The following is a 20,217-nucleotide window of genomic DNA, read 5'->3' on the forward strand; positions in this document are numbered from 1 at the left end:
GTCCTCCACAGTCTCCGAGCCCATGGCCCGGGAGGCCAGCCACCACTGACCCTCCCGCTGGCAACCCCACGTTAGGTCAGGCCCCAACCCAGCCCCGGGGGCCCCACACGCAGGGCACCCCCCGCCACGCGACACTGCCGCACTCCCCCGCGGGCGCGAGTGGTGCGTCCAGGCCCCGCCCGCTGACGCCACGAGGGGCGGGGCGTCCTCCCGTCACGTGATGGGGAGTGACCTCGCCGCCTGGAGCCATGGGGGCTTCGGACCCGGAAGTGGCGCCCTGGGCTCGCGGCGGCGCCGCAGGGATGGCGGGAGCAGGAGCCGGAGCCGGAGCTCGCGGCGGAGCGGCGGCGGGAGTCGAGGCCCGGGCTCGCGACCCGCCGCCCGCGCATCGCGCACATCCGCGCCATCCTCGGCCTGCGGCGCAACCCTCGGCCCGCAGGATGGACGGCGCGTCCGGGGGCCTGGGCTCCGGGGACAACGCCCCGACCACCGAGGCTCTTTTCGTGGCGCTGGGCGCGGGCGTGACGGCGCTCAGTCACCCGCTGCTCTACGTGAAGCTGCTCATTCAGGTGGGGGGCTAGGGCTCCGTGGGGGTGGGGGACGGATGTGAAGGTGACCGGCCGGGATCGGGGGAAGACGGGGGCGGAGGAGTCGGCGGCGTCGCATTTGGGGAGAGGGGCGGGGACGGCGTATCTGATGGGTCGAAGGAGTGGGAGAGGGGAAAGCGTTGAAGGGTGTACTGATGCAGGGGGCACGGTGTAAGGGTGCGGGAGAGGGCTTAAGGGGTAGAAGCGGCAAATTTGGAACGAGATTTTGGGGATGCAGACTTGAGGGCGATAGGATGGGTTTGGGGGAATGAAGGAGTGGAGGCGATGAACTTGGAATAGTAGGGAAGGGGCAGCGTTTTGGGGTGAGTTAAAGAAGCCACAGAATTGGGAAAGGAGCAAGACATTTTGGTGAAGGGGGGAAGGAGGACTGAGAGCCCCTGCAAAATATTTAGAAGATGAGGAGCATGTATTAGGGTAGAGGGGAGCAAGAAGTCAGAGAGGTGAATATAAGGCGGTTTGGGAGGACAAAAGACTGGGGGCCCGGGCCACAAATTTAGGAGAAAAGAAAGGACATCAGACTGGGGCGAAGGGGGCGCGACAGTGGGATTTAATGGTGACGAAATTTGGTAGAAGACGGGGATGGCAAAGGATAGAAGGGTAGAGGTAGCGGTTTGCTGTAGATGGGGGCTCGGGATTTGAGGGCGACGGCAGATTTGGTGGGAGGAGGGGACGGGGTGACGCGTTTTGGGGGAGGGGGAAAGAGAGCGACGCAATGGGGGAGGGGAGTGGTGGCGATTTAGAGGCTTTTGGGGGAAAGGGATGACGCACTTGGAGGAGAAAATGGAAGGCACCGTTAGGGTCTGGAGATGGGAATGCAGCCCTTGCATTGGGGGGAATGGGCCGAAGGGGTTATGGGAGTATTGGAACTGGGCAGAAGGGGCAGTTGGGATAAGGGTGGCAGGATACGTAGAGGCTGGCAGAAACTGAAGCCAAGGTGGGGATATTTTTGGAATGGAGCTATTACAGGGGCATTTGGCATATTTGGTGGTAGCCAGCAGTGTCTTGCAGATGAAGTGGGCTGCTTGAGAAAGAGATTGAGTTGGAAGGAGGTGGGGTGGAGGAAATAGTTTGGAAAAATGAGGTGGGACTGACTGACATGGGCACTGTTTAGTTGGGGATGGTTCCGGCCTGGACTGATATTTGAAAACTAGCCTAGACTTTTCCAGTTAAGAAGAGTCAGGGTTGGGGGTTAAAAATTGAGATGGATATTCAACCAAAATTTGAGGTTTGATTTGAGCTGAGGCAAATGAACGTCAGATTTAGTGTCTTTATAATTGGCCTGAGAGGGTGGGAGATAACGATTGGAATGAGGGACTCCAATGGAAGTAATTGAAATCTCAGGTCTGAGGAGTGTGACCAGAAGTATGACAAGGAAGGAAGAGATTCAGTCGGGGACATGAGAGTGCCTAACTAGAACCTGACTGTGACTGAGATTTGGAAATGGCTGATGGGGGAAGGTCAAGTCTGGTATATGGTTGTTATTTGGGAGTCAGGGTTGCTTTACTTTTGGAATTAGAATTTATATGTACAGCAGTGGAGGTTTAGTAAAGAAATTGGGACTTTGAAACTGGTGATCCTTGAGATGGGAAGTAAGAGTTCTAGGAGCTAAGTTTTTGACTAGTGGAGTGGGATTGGTAAGGGCTGGGTTCTTAGGGTGGCAGATAGGAGGGTCTGTGGAATGGATGATGCTGGCACACAAGTGGGGGGCCTCATGTGAAGGAAATGGTAAGTGGCTTTATCATTTGGACCATGGTAGATTTGGTGTAGGAGTGATTTGAAGAGAGAATTGGCATGAGGGAGACCAAACGGTGAGAAGAACTAGATGGTGGGTAGGTAAGGATGGGTGAGCCCAGTTAGGGTGACAGAGGTGGCCTATCCAATTTGAACCCATCTTGTGCTGAGTGGAACATATTTTGGGGTGAAGTCTTAACAGGCATAGCTTGGGAATCTGATTAACATTTTGCAAAAAGGAGGATCCCAGTTTGGGGTGGGTGGCAGAAGTGAGTGGCAGATTTGGGGGGTTGTCTAGATGAGGTGAATTAGAATGCAGCGCCTCAGATCAGGGCTGGTGGGTGTTAAGTTTCAGGAGTTAGAGATTTGAGGATGATTAACTGGCTCTGCCAGTACCTAATACAGAGCTTCAGCTTTGGCTATGGTAAGAACTTGTGTTAGATTTGGGGATGAAATTGGGTGGGTATGACTTGGGCATAAATCACAAAAATTTGATGGTGAAGGGAAGAGGGGTGAGATACGGCCATTGTGCTTTTGGTAACACAGATGAAATTTTAAAAAAATAGATTCCACAGATTTGGGGCCATGAGGATAGGGGTGAAGAAATACAGATTTCACCTTAAGGGTGAAACTGAAATTGATGGAACTCCCAAATTGTGATTAGACTGGGTAAGACAGCAAAAGAGCAGTAGCTCAGACTTGGAATCGAGGGTATAAAGGGAATCTGCCTGTAGAAGAGAACAAAATCAAAACAAAACTTAGACCCTTGAGGCTTTCAGCTCAGAAGGGGAAAGTTCTAGAAGATGGGGGTAACTGCTTGGGTCAGCTGGCTCATCCCTTCCCTCTAGCTCCTCTGGGCTAGAAATCTTATTAAAAGAAGGTCCCTGTCACAGAGGGGGTTTCTTATTTATAATCAGTAGGCTGTCACATAGCTCAGAATCATATCCACAAGGGATAGTCTGGACTTTCAAAAACAATTGACTAAGGTGAAAAAAAAAAGCAAATTGAACCAGGAAAATGCTGAGAGCATATATTTTTTTTAAGTCAGAGCTTCCCAACCCTGCTCTTCCTGCTGCTTTCCACATCCAAGAGGAGTTGCTCTGCTCCTTGGGCTTGGTTGGCTGCTTTGAAGGACAGGACTAGTGTCCAAGACCCCTTGCCTCCTGCCGTGCAGCGGAGAGAGTCTCTCTTCTCATTAACTGGCAGCATAACCCATGGCCTCCCCCTTCAAGAGAGATCCCCATCTCCACACAGTGGGTATAGGTGGCTTGGTCCTTCACCCATCTGTGAGTCTTAACAGACCTTAATTACAGCCAGCATCTGTACAGCAAGAGTCATAACAGCCTTAAAGAGATGGGGTTATCCTGTCACAGGGATATGGGATGCTCAAGATCAGAATACAGTGAGCAATTGTTTGGGGAGCAACTGGGGTTTGAGGTAACAGCTTGCTCTATTTTGGGAGTGAGAGGGTCAGGTCTGTTGGCGTCTGCAGTGGGTATGGTAAGAAATTTGAGTGTGGGGTGAACTTTGTAGTGGGTTACTTGGAGCTGAGCCGTCTGAAGTTTGGGACTGAGACTGGGTGTGATACATTTTAATGTTGCCACCTTTGGGATGGAGACTGAAGTTTGTTATCTGGAGAGGAAAATAACAGATTTATTCTGAGAGGAGCATGGGGTTTGAAGTACCTAAAAATGGGGGTTTCTGCCCTGGATATACCTGGAATTTGAAGGTAGGAATGTTGGGAGGTGAGGGTGATGCAGACTGCAGTAGCATGGTTTCTGGGACCAGGTGTTTCTGTTCATTGGGAGATCACATGATATGCTGGTGGTTAGAGACACCAATGAAATTTTGGGTATGTTTTGATGGGGAAACATCAACAGGAACCTTAGAATTTGTGGGAGAAGAGTTAAATGCCTAGGAAAGATGAGAAGCAGTGAGACTGAATCAACAGTAGAATCTGACCTTCCTTTTGTATTTGTTGATTCTGAAGGTGGGTCATGAGCCGATGCCCCCCACCATTGGGACCAACGTCCTGGGGAGGAAGGTCCTCTATCTGCCGAGCTTCTTCACCTACGGTGAGTGTGCTTCCCAGGCAGGAGAGCCCACACCGGCAAAAAAGAAGCATCAACCAGGGAGCAAGCCCAGCTAGCCCTGGGGAGCACGCTGGGCAGCTTGGCACCCAGAGCCGCGGCTGGCGTGGAGGAGGGGATGAAGAGCATGGCCAGAGTCAGCAGGGTTCAGGGCAGGAGCGGGTGAACAGTGCAGCTTTGGTCCAGCCCCTCTGCCTGCAGCTCCTGGCAGCAGGAGGGGCAGACAGGTGCCCGAGAGGGGGCTGAGCCAGAACCCTGAGCCCTGCCATCCTCGCTGCCCCAGGTTGTACCTGGAAGCAGGGGCTGGAGGTTTCCTTCTGCCTTCTGAGCAGTGTTGCCCTGTTACCAGTGTTTCTGCTTTCCCGCTCCTCCAAGCAGGGGGCCTGTTGGGCCTCCTGCGTTCTTTTCCTTCATCCTCGGTCCCCTGCAGGTAGTGGTGCCTACTCACTCTGACATCTCAGCCGCTGGGTCTGGACCAGTGCACAGGAGTCTGACTACACCTCTGCTCTGCCCTGAACACCTGCATGAGCTCAGGCAGGCTGCTTGACTGCCCTGGCCCTACACTCCTCCTCTGAAGAACTCCTCGTTCTTCGTTCTTAGCGCACAGGCCCTTCATACAAGCATACCCTCCACCCACACCCCATCGACACTTCTGCCCAGTTCCCCCCCAACCCTCACCCTCACTTCCCGAGGCTCTGCCTACCTGGAGTTCTTTCCATCAAGAAATCCACTACAGTGGTGCTTGCCTGATGCTGTGAAATCCACCTGGCTGCCTGCACTGCTCATCCCCTGGCCTGCAGGCACCACCTGGCCAAGACCTAAAATCCACCATCACTGGCCCTTCCAGACCCACCTGCACTGGACTTTTAAGAATGCCCTTGCAGTTACCAAAGGGAAAGGGACTGGGGAGGATGGGTGGGAAGGGAGGGACAAGGGCGGGGAAAAAGAAAGGGGATATTACAATTAGCATGTATAGTGTGTGGGGGGCACGGGGAGGGCTGTGCAACACAGAGAAGACAAGTAGTGATTTTACAGCATCTTACTACACGGATGGACAGTGACTGTGAAGGAGTATGTGGGGGGACTTGGTGAAGGGGTGAGCCTAGTAAACATAATGTTCTTCATGTAATTGTAGATTAATGATACCAAAAGAAAAAAAAAAAAGAATGTGCCCTTGCTCTCCACACCCAACAGTCAGGCTGATCTCCTCATGTTCCCTCTACCTCTGCTCTTTCCTGTTTGATCAGTCTAGAATGTTCCCTGAAAACTTTCTGCCAAATAACCTGGAGCTTTGCCTCCTGTCACCTTTTTTCACTTCACACCCTGTTGGCAGAATCTGTTGTCATATTCTTCCAGTTTTGCCACTGTGGTGTTGAGTACAGTCGGGGGCCAGGCAGAACATGTTTTGTGGGGGAATGTGCTCCTATTTGTTTTTATTTAAAAATGGTCAGTTTAGGGGAGAGAGAAATTACAGAATTAAGAAGTCACCCTACAGTTGTACAAGGAGGCCCTTATACAAAGTTAATACTGGATATGTGGGAAGCCGGGGTGTGGCTGCCAGCCCCTGCATTGTGGTTTGTCTGCATGCTCTAGCCACGTGAGGAACTCCCGGTCAGAACCCAGAGTGTCTGTGTTCATGTCATGCAGCTATTCCCAAAAGAACTCAAACTAGAGAGGTCTTGACCCACATGAGCAGAGTTCTGAGGTGCCCCTCCCCACCCTGTTTATTTCAGTCCAGATGTTGTAAGCAAATGCCCACTAGGCATTTTCAGCCACCATATTTGCTCTTGAGTCAGGGTGGGGACTCGATATCTCAATGTCTAGGTGCTGTCTAGGTGCTGTCTGGACAGGATCTACTCCTCCCAATGTCATGGTGAAAAGCACAACAACCCTCATGATGTTCTTTGGTCTAACAGAACTTCTAGGGAGTTTTCCAGGGACTGAAGAGAAACCGGGGGATGTTGGGGCCCCTGGCCAGTCATGAGGCCCTTTGGGCTCACAAAGGCTCTGGAAGCATTTCTGCATGCCTCCTCTTGTTCATGATCATCTCTGAGGTGGGGAGAAATACGCTGCCTTTTTTTTTACTGGTGGGCAAATCAGTAGAAAGGCCGTGTCTGGCTCAGATCACGCTCAGGCTTTATGCTGCTCTGCTCATCCTTTTGCTCGCTGGAGCTCCCCTCCCCCAAAGTAAACCTTCCCTCTGCCTGTTCACTCTGTGAAGCGTGCGCCCTGCCACGTTGCCCAGTGTCCTCTCCCCTCCCACTCTTCTCATTCCAGCCCCACCCCCCATCTCAGGAAGCCAAATACGCAGGTAACAGGTGCTCTTGGGCCCAGTGAAAGCTCCTGCTGGCAGTGACATTGAATTGCTGGGTCGGCAGACATGTTGCAGAGATAAAGGCACATTTGCTGGTTCCTGCCGCTGTGTGGCGCTAGAGAGCTAAAGTCATGGGTCTGGAAGGGAAGCATATTGTCTGAACGTTCTAGCTTCCGGGTATACATGTTTGTAAAAATACATCACCTTTTTAAACATAAAAAGTTGATACTGAATAAAACAATAAAACATTAAGGAAGGAATCCTTTTAGAGATGTAGTGAAAAAACGCTGACTTACACACATAATGGGGTCCAGCTTTTTGAACTGCGTTAATAACGTTTTTGTCCATAAAATAGTTCCTCAGTGCCTGTTTCAGTTACTTCTCCACCAGCATCCCCCAACCCTGTGATTAATGCCAGTGGGTGCCGGGATGCGTTCTGGTGAGAGGGTGGGGACAGCCCTGTCTGTGGCATGCTTGGGACACCCTGGAGCCTTCCTTCTGGGAGCCCTTCCTTTCCTTTTTCCCACCTTAGATTGGAAACTTCATTGCCTGTGGGCACTGTCTGCCTTTTTCCTTTTCTTCTTGCACACACCCAAAAAACATTTTTTTATAAGCAGCAGAATTGGTTTCTGGGTTGCAGCACTTAAACTGCTGAGTTGAAAAACTGTAGCTGAGTTTGCCAAATAGGTTTTTTAAAGCCAAGAAAAAAGGAAATGAGTGAACTTGTCAGAAATGTGTTTTGAAGGTTTTACTAAAAGAAATGGGCTAGAGAAGACATTTGGGGGTGGGACCTGATTGTTTCTGGGGTCCTAGGTGGATGCTTCCTTTTGTAATTGAAGGCAGCTTGTACTAAGGGACAGGCTGCATCTGGTCTGGGTGTGTATGTGAACCTGGAGTGGGTGTGTCTAGGCTGGGCGTGACACTGCCACCTCTGCTTTCTTGTAGCCAAGTACATTGTGCAAGTGGATGGGAAGATAGGGCTGTTCCGAGGCTTGAGCCCCCGCTTGATGTCTAACGCCCTGTCCACCGTGACCCGGGGCAGCATGAAGAAGGTGAGCCCAGGATGAGGCCGGGAGCCGTGGCCCACAGTATCCCCGAGGCCTTTGCCACTCTCAGAGGCAGTTGTGTGCACTGGTCCAGCCTCTCTGCTCCCAGGCTGCTCAGGTCTCCACCCCAGCACCATAGCCGGGCTCCAAGCACCCTGGTGGTCCAGTGCTGGGTCTCCTTGACTGGGAGGGCTCTTGCCCCACAGTCCTCCCACTTTGCCACAACTGTGATACCAGGTGGGGGTCTTTTTCCCCCAAGCTCCAGCCCTGGGGGTTGCCTGCGGTAGGACTGGCTAGTGGACACTACAGAGGAAGCATTAGGAGCTGATTCCTGCCATCTGTGACCCTTAAGAGTTAAATTTAAAAGGCATAGCAGTACTTTGATTTTGACCCTCATTTGTTTTTTTGGTCTCTCAGGTTTTCCCTCCGGATGAGATTGAGCAGGTTTCCAACAAGGATGACATGAAGACTTCCCTGAAGAAAGTAGTGAAGGAGGTGGGTATCTGGAATTGAAGGAGAGGCCCTGGAAGAGTGTCTGATTACTCCTTACGGCCAAGTCGGCAGGTCCTTAAAGAGTCACAGAGTTGGGTCCTCTTTGTGTGTGGGTGGGGAGGGATTTGGAAAGTCAGAGTGGAGATTGCAGGGACTCCCAGAAAACCTCTCTGCTGCCACAGGACCTGGCATGGACCCCAGCAGATCTCTGGGTGGAGGGAATTGGGGGTGGATGACAAATGGGACCATCCGAGGTAGAATGACCCCACGCAGGGCTGGGGGATCCTGGTTTTTCTGCCATAAGAGTTTGTGCCTCTCCTGAGTGCCAGTTCCGGAGACAGGCTGGCCCAAGTCCCCACCCTCTGCTCTCTTGCAGACCTCCTATGAGATGATGATGCAGTGTGTGTCCCGCATGTTGGCCCACCCCCTGCATGGTGAGCTGCCTCTTGGAGACTGCATCTCAGCTGTGGGGTGGCCCCATGGGGACTGTAGGCAGGCAGCGGTGGGATGTCTGGGAAGTGGTAGTGGGGCGGTATTCTGTTGGAACCCCGCTCAGGATAGTGGCTAGGAGTCCTGTCTAAAGAGAGCTGCGGCTCTTCACAGGCAGAATAGGATCCATTGTGCTGGGGTATGATGGGGAATCCCAGGGGCCCACCTTCCCTCCTGCACTCTAACACAGGCCATGTTGCCCAGTGGCCACAGCACCAGGCACCCCACAGCTGGGTGTCAAGTGGCTTTGGCCACCTGTCACCTGTGTGTTTTCTTTTTCTTCAGTCATCTCAATGCGTTGCATGGTCCAGTTTGTGGGACGGGAGGCCAAATACAGGTGGGTAATTCTTCTCAGGGTTGGCAGGAGTGGCCCCATCACCATTCAGAGTCTGCCAGGACGGGCCATGCTGGGTCAGTCACTGCCCCTTTTCTGCCCTAGTTCTAATGTGATGGCTTCAGAGGAATGTGGTGGTGGCTTCCATGGCCCGAGTCCAGGGGCATTTTCTCTTCTCTATCTTTTGGCTGGGGCTGCCCTGGATAAGCCTAGATTCCCTGCAGAGGGGGTGAGTGGGATGGGAGTTGGCTTAGCTAGGCGTTCTGGCACCAGAGCTGAATCTTAGGACTCAGGTAGGGTTTCCTCCTGGACCCCTTAGGTTATGCAGTCTCTGCATCTGTCAGAGAACCCAGTTTATACCTCATGACATTGTCTGCTAAGAGGATGTCTGCCCTGTGGGTGTGGGACTCATCTCAATGGCTTGCCAGATATTTACCCGACATCTGCCATGCCTCTTACTGAGCTAAGTGCGGTGGGGGCATGGCTGTGTTGACGTAGCCCCTCCCTGTGGCGTTATACCCTCCTGGCCCCTCTGAGGCTCAGTGTGGGACAGGAGGCAGATCCTGGAGGCATGTGGTAGGAGGCTTCTGTTAACCTTCTCTGAGTCTCATTTCCTGAGTTCAGTTTTTTGCAGCTGACCTGTGGAACCACTGCCCCGGGAAGCTTGGCTGCCATGGCATCTCATTTGGGGTTCACTAATGGGAAATCAGTCCATTCCCCCAGATTGAAATGCAAGGCTGGTAGCCGGGACCAGGAGGGGGTATCTCGCTCAGCCCAGTGGGCCGAGCCACTGTTCTGAGAAGGGTAGTGGGGCTTGGCAGGGCTTTGGCTCCCACTGTTTTTCTCCTAGGCCACCCTTGCCACCTAGGCTCAGCAGAGCCTCCATGCAGGGCAGACCACTGGGCATCGCTAGTCACAGGTCACAGAGATTGCTCTTGAGCCTCCTTTGCATTGTATATCTAAGACCCGACAGCCTGTTCTCTGATCTCCGAGCTACCTGCTGAGGAGGGCCAGATGCCTTTTCCCGGGCTGCACCTGGGCAGTCTGAATCCAGGGCTTAGTGCTACAGGCCTGTGTTTCCTCTCTACCCTCTGGGAATGTGATTCTCTCCATTTGCCACCTCTCCTGCTCCCTATCAGGCATGCAGGCTTCTCTGCCAGAAGGTGGTTCAGCTGGAGTTGAGCACTAGGACCAGGCAGGAGAAGGGCCTGTTGCCTTTGCAGCAGCCCAGGCTGGAAGGTACATTGCTAAATTTCAGAACCACAGAAAATGGCACTAGAGAATTGACAGGGTTCTGACCCTGTGTGGGGTTAAGGTTTCTCCATCTCCATGAACTGTGTCGATTGCCCCCTCACCCCCAAACAGGAGTTCTCTGAACTTCTGCACTTGGGCTCTGCTTGCTAACAGAGAATCTCCCTTCCCCATCCCAGCCAGGACTGGATGACTCTGAGCAGGGGTGGTGGGCTGTGCTCCTCACCAGCACATCGTGGGCTTCTCTAAGGTGTTGGGTGACCTCATATCCCTGTCTTGGCTTCTTCACAGTGGCGTGCTGAGTTCCATCGGGAAGATTTTCAAAGAGGAAGGGCTGCTGGGATTCTTTGTGTACGTGAGTTTATACACCCTATAACCGGCCATAGGGCATGGCTCTACTAACAGGTGCCTTCTCAACCTCTCAGGCCACAGCTCTTGGCCTCAGACTAACCACAGGGCTCTGCCCCCACTGAGTAGCTACACTCTGGCTCCAGAGAGCTCCATGGCATGTTGAGCTACAGATCTTCGGGGCCAGAGCTGTTGAGCCCTTTCCAGGTCACAGCTCACACAGAAATGGTACTGTTTGTCCAGCACACTGGACAGACAGACTGACCACTGCCCCCCGCCCTGTCCATTTGCCCCAGGGCTAGGGGTGAGTGTGGGGCTGGTCTCCACGAGCCAGGGCACTTCATCGGCTTTGGTTTCACTGCTGAGAGATAACTGCAAATCTGTGACTTGGATGAGGGTTGGGCACTGGCAGCCACAGGCTGACTCCAGCTGATGGATTCTGTTTGACACAGCATTTCTGACAAATAAGTTCTTTACATTGAACATTTAGGATATTTCATGTAACAATCTGTATTTCTTGACTGTGGCTTCTCTCAAAAAGTAAGAAAACCGGGCCCTGCCGGGCCAGTGTTTCTGCAGATGAGCTGACAGCAGGGCACCTGGTCTCCCAAGGACCATATACTGCCTGCCCTCCTTGGTGTCACATATAAAGAAAGCTCATAGCGAAAAGACTGTTCAGACAGGATAGCCCACAAATGGAACCCAAAAGCCAAGTATCTTTTTTTTGCCTTTTTAAGGTCTACTCAGTGACATACATGCAAATTATGAACACAGTGTACTAGGTATGGGTCTCTCTGTTAACTCATAATGGGATTTTGTAGTTGGCCAGGTGTTGTATTTATGCTCCCTTGTTTAATCAAGGAAAAACTACATGTAGGCATGTGTGTGTGTGTGCACATCCGTATGGGGTTTTCACCTGTTTTTGTAGGTACATGTATGTAAAAATATGTATCCTATAGCTATAGGAGGTGATTTTGCCTGCCGGGGACATTGGTAATGTCTGAAGATACCTTTTGTTTGTCACAACTGACATCTAGTGGGTAGAGGCCAGGTATGCTGCTAAATGTCCTGTAAGGTAGGGGTGAGTCCCCACAACAAAGAATTATTTGGCCCTACACGTCTGTAGTGCCAAGATCGACAAACTTTGATTTGTATACACACAAACGTATAAAAACATGAACAAATATTTTCTGTGTAACTAGTACGTCAGACCTTAAAAAACCACACATCACCACCTTGGCATTTTTCACACTTACTGTATATTTCTGTTTGGTGTGTGGATAGGATTCCCACAGAAAATGCTCACCCATTGAGTTCTCTTTTTTTATCACATGCTTGTGGAACAGCTGATACCTGTACATGTTACAGTACTCAAAAAGCACCAAAAGGTATGTAAGAAGTCAAATATGAGCATAGGTGGAGGCAACAAATTTGGAAATAATGTTCATGAAGGTTCATTTATTAATATCCCTCATAAAATAGACGTGTTGAGTAATTCTTTTGAACTTTTCAAAGATTTTGTAAAAACATTCTTTAAACTTCAAAATCACAGTTCTGCCTCCCCTCCCAGGAGAGAGCTATTCTTTTGGGATCTTTCCAAGTCACTTCATATCTAAACAAGCAAAAAAAAGAAAAAACCCACAAGTAGCACATAGGATCCATTGTTCTTAATCTGGTTTTCTCTCTTCAGCACTGTGTTTTAGAGAATCTTCATATCAGTTTATAGAGCTGTTTATCCTAAAGGCCATCACTTTACAAGTCAGCCCTCCCTGCAAAGCTTGTATGGAATGTCTTTGATGGAACATTATAGGGGTGAAAACAACAGATGAATTGAGCAAAGTGTTCTGTGAGAGTTGATTAGGTAAAGAAGCCAGGAGAAATCTACGAACGTATAAGCACTCTTTCATAATCTGCATCTGCAAATCCCAAAGTGAGCAATATTTGCATTTTGAGGACTGGCTTCTGTGGTTTGAAAACCATCTGTGAGACCCTAAACTAACTTGTGATGTCAGATGTGGGATATAACACCCCCCATGGAGAAAGGCACACTACCTTCTTGGTATGGTGGCAGTGTGCCTTCCCCAGGGCCCCTGCAGGCTGTTTTCCTGTGGTTGTGCCACTGGATATGCTGAAGTTTTGAGCTTGGAACATCCCTACCTGCTTCCTGGGTGTGGAGCACCCAGGAAATGTACCCTTCCTTCTCTGCTTATCTTCACTCACCTTGTTTTTTAGTGGCTTAATCCCTCACCTCCTGGGAGATGTGGTTTTCTTGTGGGGCTGTAACCTGCTGGCCCACTTCATCAATGCCTACTTGGTGGATGACAGCGTGAGTGACACCCCAGGGGGGCTGGGAAACGACCAGAATCCAGGTTCCCAGGTTGGTTGGAACAAGGACTTGTCCATCTTTCCATGCACTGCTGATGCCAGGGGTCTGGGACAGACTCAGGGGCTCTGGGGTTCTGAGCACCAGGCCCTGAGGGTTAGAGAGGGCCTCTGGGGAGCAGTCTGAGCAGATGACCTCTGGCTGTCCCACATCAGCTTTGCCTCCAAGGAGAATGGCCCTAAGAGATGAGGTTCAAGATCAGTAACCAGACTTGGGGGAGTTCATGTTTAGAAATAAAACAGACCAGCTTACCTGAGGCTGGTTTGAGGAGTGACCCAACTAGGGATCAGGAAGTCAAGGGGGAGACCAGCTAATAATAACCCTTTAGCTTTTGCTTAATGTTTTATTTAGGCTTTTCAAAACCCTTTTGTGGACATTTTGATGTTCAGTCCTGACGGCACCCCAGTGTCAAGGGAACAGGGCAGGTGTGACACCCCATTTTACCGATAGAGGAATTGAGACCCAGAGATTGAAGGGCTCTCCTGAGACAATCAGCTGGGAATTAACAGGGCTGCAACTAGATCTTTACCTGCACCGGACTGAGGGTGCTTCTCCCCTTGAGCATTTTTGTATCGGCTACATACAGGTGCACCTCACTGTTTTATTAGTGGTGGCCTACACATACCTCTCAGTAGGTTGGGTCAGGCATTTGGAGACCTTGGTCCTTTGGAAGGGCTCTTGAAGAAAGGGGTCTGGGCACCTGATGGGTCAAATGATTCTCCCTGAACTAAGATAAGAGTTGGGGAACAGTGATGGGCAGGGGATTCCTGGTAGATAGACCTTCTAACAGCAGTGATTGCTGACCCCAGGAGGATAGGTGAGGGGCTGGGGACCTGCCTGCCAGAATCACCTTGTCTGTGTGTGTCGGCGGGGGGGCGGTTCATAGTCTACATGTGTCTGTGTCTGGGCCCCAGAATGGTGATCCGGTGTGTCTGGGGGTCTGGGCACTTGTCTGTGTGGGGAGGAGTGCCCTGCCACAGCTGTAAGCCTCTGCTCAAAGGGAAACCATGTCTGGCCATTTGACTTGGATAGGTGAGTCTTACTGGCCTTTCAGTGTAAGCAGATTCAAATGACTGTCGAGAACCAGCTACCATCTACATTTAGTAGCATATACCCATGGCCCTGTCCTTTCTTAGGGGCCTTGTGGATGGGTGAGCTGCTGATGTCACATACAGAGCAAGGCTGGGACAGCTGGATGTCTTGTGTGTCAGAGCCAATTGGTTTCCTCCAATCTGGCTGTTTGACCAGGGGCTGCTGCACTTAACGTTACCAACACTAGCAGTCAACAGTTTCATTGAAAGTATTTTTCAAGTGCTTGTCTGTGTGGCTTAAAGGCTAAAATGAGGCTGTCACTGCAGCAGAGGGCTGAGCAAACCTCCCCCAGGGTTGCAGGGCATCCATCTGGTGGGACGGCTGTGCCACAGGAAGCTGAGGGGTAGGTAGTCACTCTTCCTAGTTAGGGGCTATTTCCTGGGCAAAGTAGAATTTAGTAGTTGGGGGTGGGGGTCTAAAAGGGGTGAGAGATTGGTGGGGTAGGTGGTGGCAGGAAGCCAAGTTGCCCCTCACCTTTTGCTACAGACTGGGAATCTGTGTGGTAGTTCAGGTGCGTGGGTATCTGCTCGTTCGGTGAGCACTTGGCACTGACTGTGTGCCAGGCCCTGGAAAGTGATCACGGCAGACACAGGCCAAGCCCTTGGCATTCACAGCTAGGTAGGGTCACGCAAGCTAGAGGCCAGTTGTCCTACTTACCCAGTCTTCACTTCTGCTCTGCACCCTCCCCAGCTGGGCCACGGGAGTCCCTTCAGTCTGGCTATCCCAATTCTGTCTCCTGATTTCTTGGCCTTGACTAAGGCTACGGAGGCTGCCGGCAGGCCCTCAGAGGCAATGCAGTTTGTGCAGCGGGCACGTGAGGCCAGTGTAGAGAGCAAGGTGAAGGGGGCCGCACAGCAGGCAGCATGGGGCAAGGGCCCGCATATCTGAAGGCTGTGTCCTGAGGTACCTGTGGCAAACTGGTCTTCCTTTCTGTCCCTTCAGTTCAGCCAGGCCCTGGCCATCCGGAGCTACACCAAATTTGTGATGGGGGTAAGTCATACCAGCTGCCCTTCTGATTGCCCTGTGGGCCTGGGTGGGGGTTAGGAGGCCAGCTCTGGTGGTGACTGGAGGCAAGCCTCAGTAAGGTCTTGGCACAGTGTGTACCTGCTTCTGAGCTGGGTGGCAGCTGTCAGTGGGTGGGTCACCGACATGAATCTCACTGGATTTCAGATTGCAGTGAGCATGCTGACCTACCCCTTCCTGCTGGTCGGTGATCTCATGGCCGTGAACAACTGTGGGTAGGTGTTCACCCTCCACAGGCTCCTTGCCAAGGCTGCTGGGGAGACCCAGCTGGGGCTGGCCAGCCCTGTGCGCCCTCCTGCCTGGTCTGTGTGTTAGCTCAGCCCACGAGGCACGCTGGCTTCCTCTGGGATTCACCACACCCCTTTGGCATGAATCTCTGCTTCAGGATGTGTATGGTGGCAGCTCCAAGCCATTCCCTCTTGAGTTCTCCTTTTCCCTGGCTGATCCATCCGTTGTTGTCTGGGTCTGTCATGTTCTCTTTTCTGGCAGGCTACAGGCCGGGCTCCCCCCTTACTCCCCAGTGTTCAAATCCTGGATCCACTGCTGGAAGTACCTTAGTGTGCAGGTAAGCAAGGAGCCCCTTTTCCCGTTCCTGCCACGTCAACCAGATAAAATGATTTTGTAGATTTCTTCATTGCAATGAAAAATAAGGGTTGTCGTGGAATCCAGTGTTGTGAGCAGGGAGCATAAAGAGAATATAGACTCTCAATTTAAGGCATGTAAATTAAATTTTCACTTACTTTTGGAAAAGATTTGAGGTAGTTAGATAGGAATTTACTTAAATTATACAGCAGACCAGGTCTCCTTTTCTACTCAAACTCTTAGAGCAAGTATGAGGGTGGCCATGGGGTAGCGGGGAAGCCCAGGGACTTCTTATACCTCGGGTAACACAAGCTGAAAGTGCAAGAGCTACGAACAGTTCCTGACAGGCGCTGGCATGTTGGAGGCTGACCGCCACTCCTGCAGGATGTCCCTGGTGCCCAGGAGAGCCTGAGGTTGACCTGGGCCAGGTGGTGAACCTGGCAAGGGTGCTGGTCTTTGGGTTTTTGTGTTCTGTGCTCTGAGCGCCCTCCTGCTGGCTCTTGGACCCAGGAGTCAAGGATCCAGGAAACTGGCCCAGGACACGTCCTTGCCTCTTCCTGGCCTTGGTTTGCCTGTAAGTAAAGTGAGGCAGTGGCCTGGGGAGGAGCCAGCGCACTTAATGGCCACAAAGTTGAGACGATGACACATGGGAGGGAAGTGAGGAGGCAAAAGACAGAGTTTTTCCCAACAACTCTGTCAAGTCAACATGCATCATGTCCCATGGGCGTTGGAGGAGTCAGAAGCCAGAAGGGTAGGGAGTCTCCTCTCCAGGGTTTCCTGCTGAGGATCCCCGTGGACATTGAAAGCCCCGTGGCATGAAGAGAACCTCTCTCGTGCATCAGCACAGGACAGGTTCTGACCTTGCCCTGCAGAAACGCGAGCCTAGGCATCCCACCCCTGACCCTGGGGTTTCTGAGCTGCGGACCCTTCTTTGGTTTACACTGGCCTTGCTCTGGGGTGGGACGAGAAGCATGGCCTCCCCTTTCACTGACTGACCGTTCCAATGCAGGGCCAGCTCTTCCGCGGCTCCAGCTTGCTTTTCCGCCGAGTGTCGTCAGGATCGTGCTTTGCCCTGGAGTAACCTGAATCACCTGAAAAACACATGCGGTCTCAGCCTGGCCACCGTGAGTGAGTCCTGATCATCTCAGGCACCTGTAAGATGACTTCAACCCAGCAAAACCTAGATGTGCTCCAGCCAGCTGGGCTTCGGTTTCCATATTTGCCATGTGTCTGTCCAGCAACAGGGTTTGAGTGGGGGTGAGGCGGCCCCCGATGGATTGGTCACCTGTTAGGATGCAGGGAAGGTGGGGTGGGGCTGTGAGATTGAGGCAGAATGCTCTTCCTGTGCAGATTTACTGAGTCTGCCTTGTCTAGGGGGCCAGAGAATGGCTGTGGAGGCCCAGTTGGATGGGAAAAGGCTCGTGGGGTCAGATCGCACCCCCTGCTCACGCCCAAGTCAGCCCCAGCTCTCATCCTGCAGCTCACCTGGGAGCGTCACTCTCCTGCTATGTAAATAGGGCGTGACCCCTTTCGCAAGGCCACCATCATGTCCAGGCCTGTGCTAGGAACTATTGCCAGGTTCCGCCTTGGTTTTTTTCAACACTAGTTTTCTGATATGAAGGCAGCACCTTCTAATGGGAAATCATGTGACTGCTCAGACTGTGTCTCCTTCATCAAATGCTTGTCAGTTTAATGGTGAAGCCTCACAAGCAGGCGCTGGTGACCTGTGCATTTGTGAACACCCAGAAGTAGGCAGATCAGTGTGTCTTATCCTACCCAACTGAAAAGTTCTGGATAAGATTTGATCCTTTCTTCTTCAAATAAATGTATTGGTGGTGATTTGGAGCATTGGTGGGGAGTCTCTTATTTTTATGAGCTGAAAAACTATCTGCAGACTCCTTCTCAGTTCTTTGTGTTTGTGTGAGATGGTGCTATAAAGCGACAGGGCTGGGCAGCCCAGCTGGGGGATGAGATGTGCCAGGGCGTGGCATAGATCATCCTCAAAGGGAGATACTGGTTGATTTTCTGAATTACAAAGGCCAGGATGCCAGTTCACAGAGCAGCAACTAGTGCATAAGCCTTACCAGGGAGACTTCCCTTAAGTCTCCCCCAAGTTCAGCAAACATTCCACCAAACCTCTGCCATCTCTGTTTGCAGATGACATTCTCAGGTTTTACCGAGTGTCACTTGGTGTATTGGTCACGTAGCAGAAGGGGTAGACATGGGCCCAGCTGAAGCACTGAGCTCTGCCTTCTCTGGAAAAGGCAGACCTCGCTTCCATTTGCCTCTGCTCAGGGTCTGTAAATAAGCAAAACTTAGAAGTGGAACATGCTTGTCCCTGGAAACTGTTGGCTTCCATCTAATGGGGTTTGACTGCCAGTTGAGGAATACCAACTGGGCATACTGATATATGTGTCAGAGACACCAAGTGTTTCTCTGCTCCAGGGGAGCTGGCTTCAGAGAGTTGGGGTCTGGTGACTAGTCATACTTCCTCACTGGTCAGGGCTAAGTTACCTCCAGGGAAGGCCTCTGAGATGCTTGTGCAGAGCTGGTTTTCCCCAATGCCCTAGAAACAATTGACTCAAGTATCCTTGCTCCCCAGGAACGCAGGAGAATGCTTGGGTGGGGTCTGTAAGTATACATCACTTGAGGCCACTAAGGTCTTTTACTCACTTCAGACGGCTGGAGTGACAGGGAAGGAGAGCACATCGCAAGGGGAGCAGGCCAGGCCTTGCTGGCGCCACTTGAGAGCAGGAAGGCCCATCAGAGGCATGTCTGCCTCATGGCTCATTACCTTTCTGCAGCCCAGTGTGGTTTCCCACAGCACTGACCACTGTTCTGGGGTAACTTCTTCCTGTTGCTCTACCCTCAAACCCTGTTTTTGCATTGATTTCTTCCCATGGTCCCACAGATTTAGAGGCACTGGCATCTCAGGATCCTGAGCTGAACTGCCCTGAAGAGCCTCTCCCTCTGGCAACCATCTTCTAGGCATTTGGAGAGGCCACCTGGAGTATAGAGTGGGCTGTGTGTGGGCTTGATGGGTCACCTTGAGGAGAGCCAGTTCTGTACCCTGGGATTTTTGTATTGCAGGATCTCAAATACATTTCCCAGGCTATCTTTGAGACCCAGAAAGGGTAAGAAAATCCCTTTGATACACACTTCAATTTGTAGTTGAGCAAAGTACAGGTTTTATCTTTAACTATATCAGCTCGGTGTTCAGTGTGTATTATGTTCGTTAAATGCTCTATATGTTTCCTGGACTCTTAAGTCTTTGAGGGCTGAGGCTTTACCTGCTCTCCAAGCGCTTGGCCTGTTCCTTGTCCATTCTAGAAACTGGAGTGACAAGGTCTTTATCTGAAAAAGGAGGCTGTGTTGGATTGGGGTAGAAGGGGACTGAGCTATCAGTAAATGGAAGGGTGGTGGGAGTAGAAATGTCCTTGTGGGGAGCAGTCACCTTCCTCCCCTCCTAGACAACCTAGTTCTGATGGCCAAAGCTGAGAAGTCCTCTGACGATTCTTTTGGAACCCCTTGTGATGAAGTTCGTACTGGGACCAATATAGCCCTTGTTGCTGTGCCAGTCCCCAGATGCCTCAGAGCCACACAGCATAGTGCTAGAACAGACCCCTCCCCGCTCTGGTCCTCGGGGCTTCAGAGTGCCAGCCTCCTGCCTTCTGTTTGAACATGCCCTCCCGTCCTCATGGACTTGTGCTGACACGTCCCCTTGCCCTTTGTCACAGTCCTGCCTGACTAGTAGGGACACCGTGTCTTGCCTTCTGTTATTCCCCTAAAAATAAGCTTTCAAAGAGGTCCTTGCTCCTGGTCTTTGATAGGTTCTCTCATGTGGCATATTTCCTGAGGGCTGACCACGGGTGCTCTTGCTTCACAGGAGGCAGGCAGAGCCCACCCAAAAATTAGGAAAGATAGGTTCGAGCTTCCACAGTTCTGCCCTGTCCTGCCCAGAGTCTGTCTCACCTGACTGACCCAGGACTAGCTTGAGAAACTGGTTCCAAGAAGGGAAAGATGCTCCTCGTAAACACAAAATGGGTTAACATCTGAAAATCAGTTACTGTGATATACTATCCACAGAATAAGGGAAAAATCATATGACCATCTCAGTAGATACAAAGTATCTGACAAAATTCAACACTGTTTCATGATTAAAAAACATTCAAAATCTGAAGAACTTCCTCAACTCGATAAATGGTATCCATGAAAAACCTATAGTTAACATACTGAATGGTGAGACACTTAATGTTTTCCCTCTGTGATCAGGGACAAAGACAAGGATGTCTGCTCTTGCCACTACTCAGCATTGTACTAGAGGGTCTAGCCAGGGCAATTAAGCAAGAAAATGAATTAAATTATCTGGGTTAGAAAGGAAGTAAAACTGTCTGTGTAGATTACATAATCTTGTATATAGAAAGTCCCAAGAAA

The 20,217-nt window shown here is 51.3% G+C and overlaps 1 protein-coding gene across 3 annotated transcripts; it reads left to right on the forward strand.

Moving 5' to 3' along the window:
• Positions 1–205: 205 nt before the first annotated feature.
• Positions 206–17,628, forward strand: MTCH1 (mitochondrial carrier 1). 3 transcript variants are annotated; one of them, XM_036916163.2, is made up of 12 exons: positions 226–569; positions 4,330–4,414; positions 7,689–7,795; positions 8,207–8,284; positions 8,658–8,715; positions 9,056–9,107; positions 10,647–10,706; positions 12,936–13,080; positions 15,121–15,168; positions 15,349–15,416; positions 15,691–15,766; positions 16,793–17,628. In XM_036916163.2, the coding sequence occupies exons 1-12, from the start codon at positions 249–251 to the stop codon at positions 16,862–16,864; spliced, it is 1,170 nt and encodes a 389-aa protein (XP_036772058.1). In that variant the 5' UTR covers positions 226–248; the 3' UTR covers positions 16,865–17,628. The 3 variants fall into 3 exon arrangements, with proteins under 3 accessions (XP_036772060.1, XP_036772058.1, XP_036772059.1); XM_036916164.2 differs by having other exon boundaries at positions 227–569; positions 12,936–13,029; XM_036916165.2 differs by lacking the exon at positions 4,330–4,414 and having other exon boundaries at positions 206–569.
• The last annotated feature ends 2,589 nt before the right edge of the window (positions 17,629–20,217 follow it).

This window comes from Manis pentadactyla, chromosome 16, assembly GCF_030020395.1.
Source record: "Manis pentadactyla isolate mManPen7 chromosome 16, mManPen7.hap1, whole genome shotgun sequence".
Classification (NCBI taxonomy): Eukaryota; Metazoa; Chordata; class Mammalia; order Pholidota; family Manidae; genus Manis; species Manis pentadactyla.